At 37.6% G+C, this 1831-nt stretch overlaps 1 protein-coding gene across 1 annotated transcript; it reads left to right on the forward strand.

Moving 5' to 3' along the window:
• The first annotated feature begins 679 nt into the window (after positions 1-679).
• Positions 680-1445, forward strand: PSK3 (PHYTOSULFOKINE 3 PRECURSOR). The gene is made up of 3 exons (XM_059574959.2): positions 680-902; positions 976-1037; positions 1133-1445. The coding sequence occupies exons 1-3, from the start codon at positions 827-829 to the stop codon at positions 1241-1243; spliced, it is 249 nt and encodes an 82-aa protein (XP_059430942.1). The 5' UTR covers positions 680-826; the 3' UTR covers positions 1244-1445.
• The last annotated feature ends 386 nt before the right edge of the window (positions 1446-1831 follow it).

Below are 1831 nucleotides of genomic sequence, written 5' to 3' on the forward strand. Positions count from 1 at the left end.
CAGCATCCCACCACCATTGTTATAAATTAAAAAAAATTATCTACCTAAACAATAATAAGTTTGCATTTATCACCCTCACCAGGATACAATGCGAAAGTTGAAAGAAGTTTCATAATCTTGCCTAGCACCAGAATAAACATCAAACATAAGATAATGATTTAGCTAAAACCATCATCATTTGGAGGCATGCTTTATATTATGTGTGTGTGACACAAAGACAAAATTTACAGTAAAAGTTACCGTTAAATTCACTAAAAACTTGTGGTATAGTTGGATGTTCGAAGAAATTTTTAGAACTGCAGGAGTGATTTGGCATTTGCTTTAAGAGTATGTTGTCTTTTCATAGTTAAAATAGACGTTTCAAGATCTCACCACGTGTAAGAAAACCCTGAAAGGTAAGCCACGTGATGATGGGCAACAGCTGTTTGCAAGTCCAAAAGGTTGACTACTTCACTCTGTCAACCACTATTACATTGATTTTTGGTCTTTTGGACTTTTACCTGGACCACTATGGCAGACAATGACTCATAAAGCTCTCTCTCTCTCTCTCTCTGTGGAGAGAGAGAGGGAGAGAGGCTGATATGGAAGTGTCGTCAAGTAGTGGTGTTGTCACCACAGCAAGGAAAGCAGTACAATAAGAGGATGGTGGGTTGGGGCCACATGATGTTTTGTAACTGCCTTCTTTGAGACATTCATGTGACTTGCACTGTTTGCTTTCTCTGCATATATTTGTTGCCAACATTTGCCTCCTTCCTCCTTAACCAAAGTTTCAACTCTGTATTGCTCTCTCTCTCTGTCTCTGTCTCTGTCTCTCAACTCACCAACAATGAAGAAGCAATGCTTTTACTCTACTGCTCTTCTCCTCTCCCTTCTACTCCTCCTTTCCACACCAACCAAACAAGGTAAATTAATTAACCTATAGCTGCTGCCTTCATATCTTCTCCAAGAAACTAAAAAGTTTAACCCTTTTTGCAGGACAAGAGGAAATGAAGCTCAACCAAGTCACTTCTGGAGATTCCCTTGTAGAATCCATGAATGTATGCTACTAGTACTATGCTCCCACTTCTTCTTCTTCTTCTTCTTTGAATTATGTCTCACAATTTTTGTTTTTGGGTTTTGAGCTAATTTCCAGCAGCTGATGGGGTTGGAGGATTGTAATAGGGGAGATGAAGAATGCTTACAGAGAAGGATAGTTTCAGAGGCTCACTTGGACTACATCTACACCCAGCACCATAAGCCATGAAACCTCCAGGAGAACTAAAATTCTGTATCTTTTAATTTTAATTAGAGCCCCTTTTTCTCAATATCTTAGAATGTATTCTACTCGATTTCTTGATAACCAACTACAAACACTTGGAGAGTTACTAGAGTGGGCTTGGGGTTAATTATATTTTCCTTATGATACAATGTGACTGTAAAATATATGTGTAGCTGTTTATAATTAATCAAGAGTTTATGGTCTAAAACATCTAGCCTATGATATTCTTCATTCTTGGTATATTGTGTTGAAATTAGTTGATTATACTGGTTGCAAGTAAGAGCTAGAAAACATAAGATTCTTCCTGAAAATTGTATGAGGGAAGCCATGCAGAAACTTCCAAAACTTGGTTGGTGAATTGGGGAGTAGACATTAAAGCAATTAAATAAACCGTTGGGGAGTCGGCCACTGAGGATTTCAACAATCAACAGCATTTACTTCCCTTGAATTTCAACTGCTTAATTCCCCCACTTGAGTTTCTTTTCAATAAGAATCTGGAAATATCCCACACATATGTATCTCCTCTCTCTTTTTCTTTTTATCTTTTGTTCTGTTTTTGACTTGTTTTTGCAG

Source organism: Corylus avellana, chromosome 8 (assembly GCF_965113065.1).
Source record: "Corylus avellana chromosome 8, dhCorAvel1.hap1.2, whole genome shotgun sequence".
Classification (NCBI taxonomy): domain Eukaryota; kingdom Viridiplantae; phylum Streptophyta; class Magnoliopsida; order Fagales; family Betulaceae; genus Corylus; species Corylus avellana.

Excerpts from the sequence above, each read along its gene's own strand:
- PSK3 (XM_059574959.2), top strand. The coding sequence starts at position 827 with ATGAAGAAGCAATGCTTTTACTCTACTGCTCTTCTCCTCTCCCTTCTA. Across the intron at positions 903-975 it reads TTCCACACCAACCAAACAAG|GACAAGAGGAAATGAAGCTC; the intron begins GTAAATTAATTA and ends CCCTTTTTGCAG. Across the intron at positions 1,038-1,132 it reads CCCTTGTAGAATCCATGAAT|CAGCTGATGGGGTTGGAGGA; the intron begins GTATGCTACTAG and ends GCTAATTTCCAG.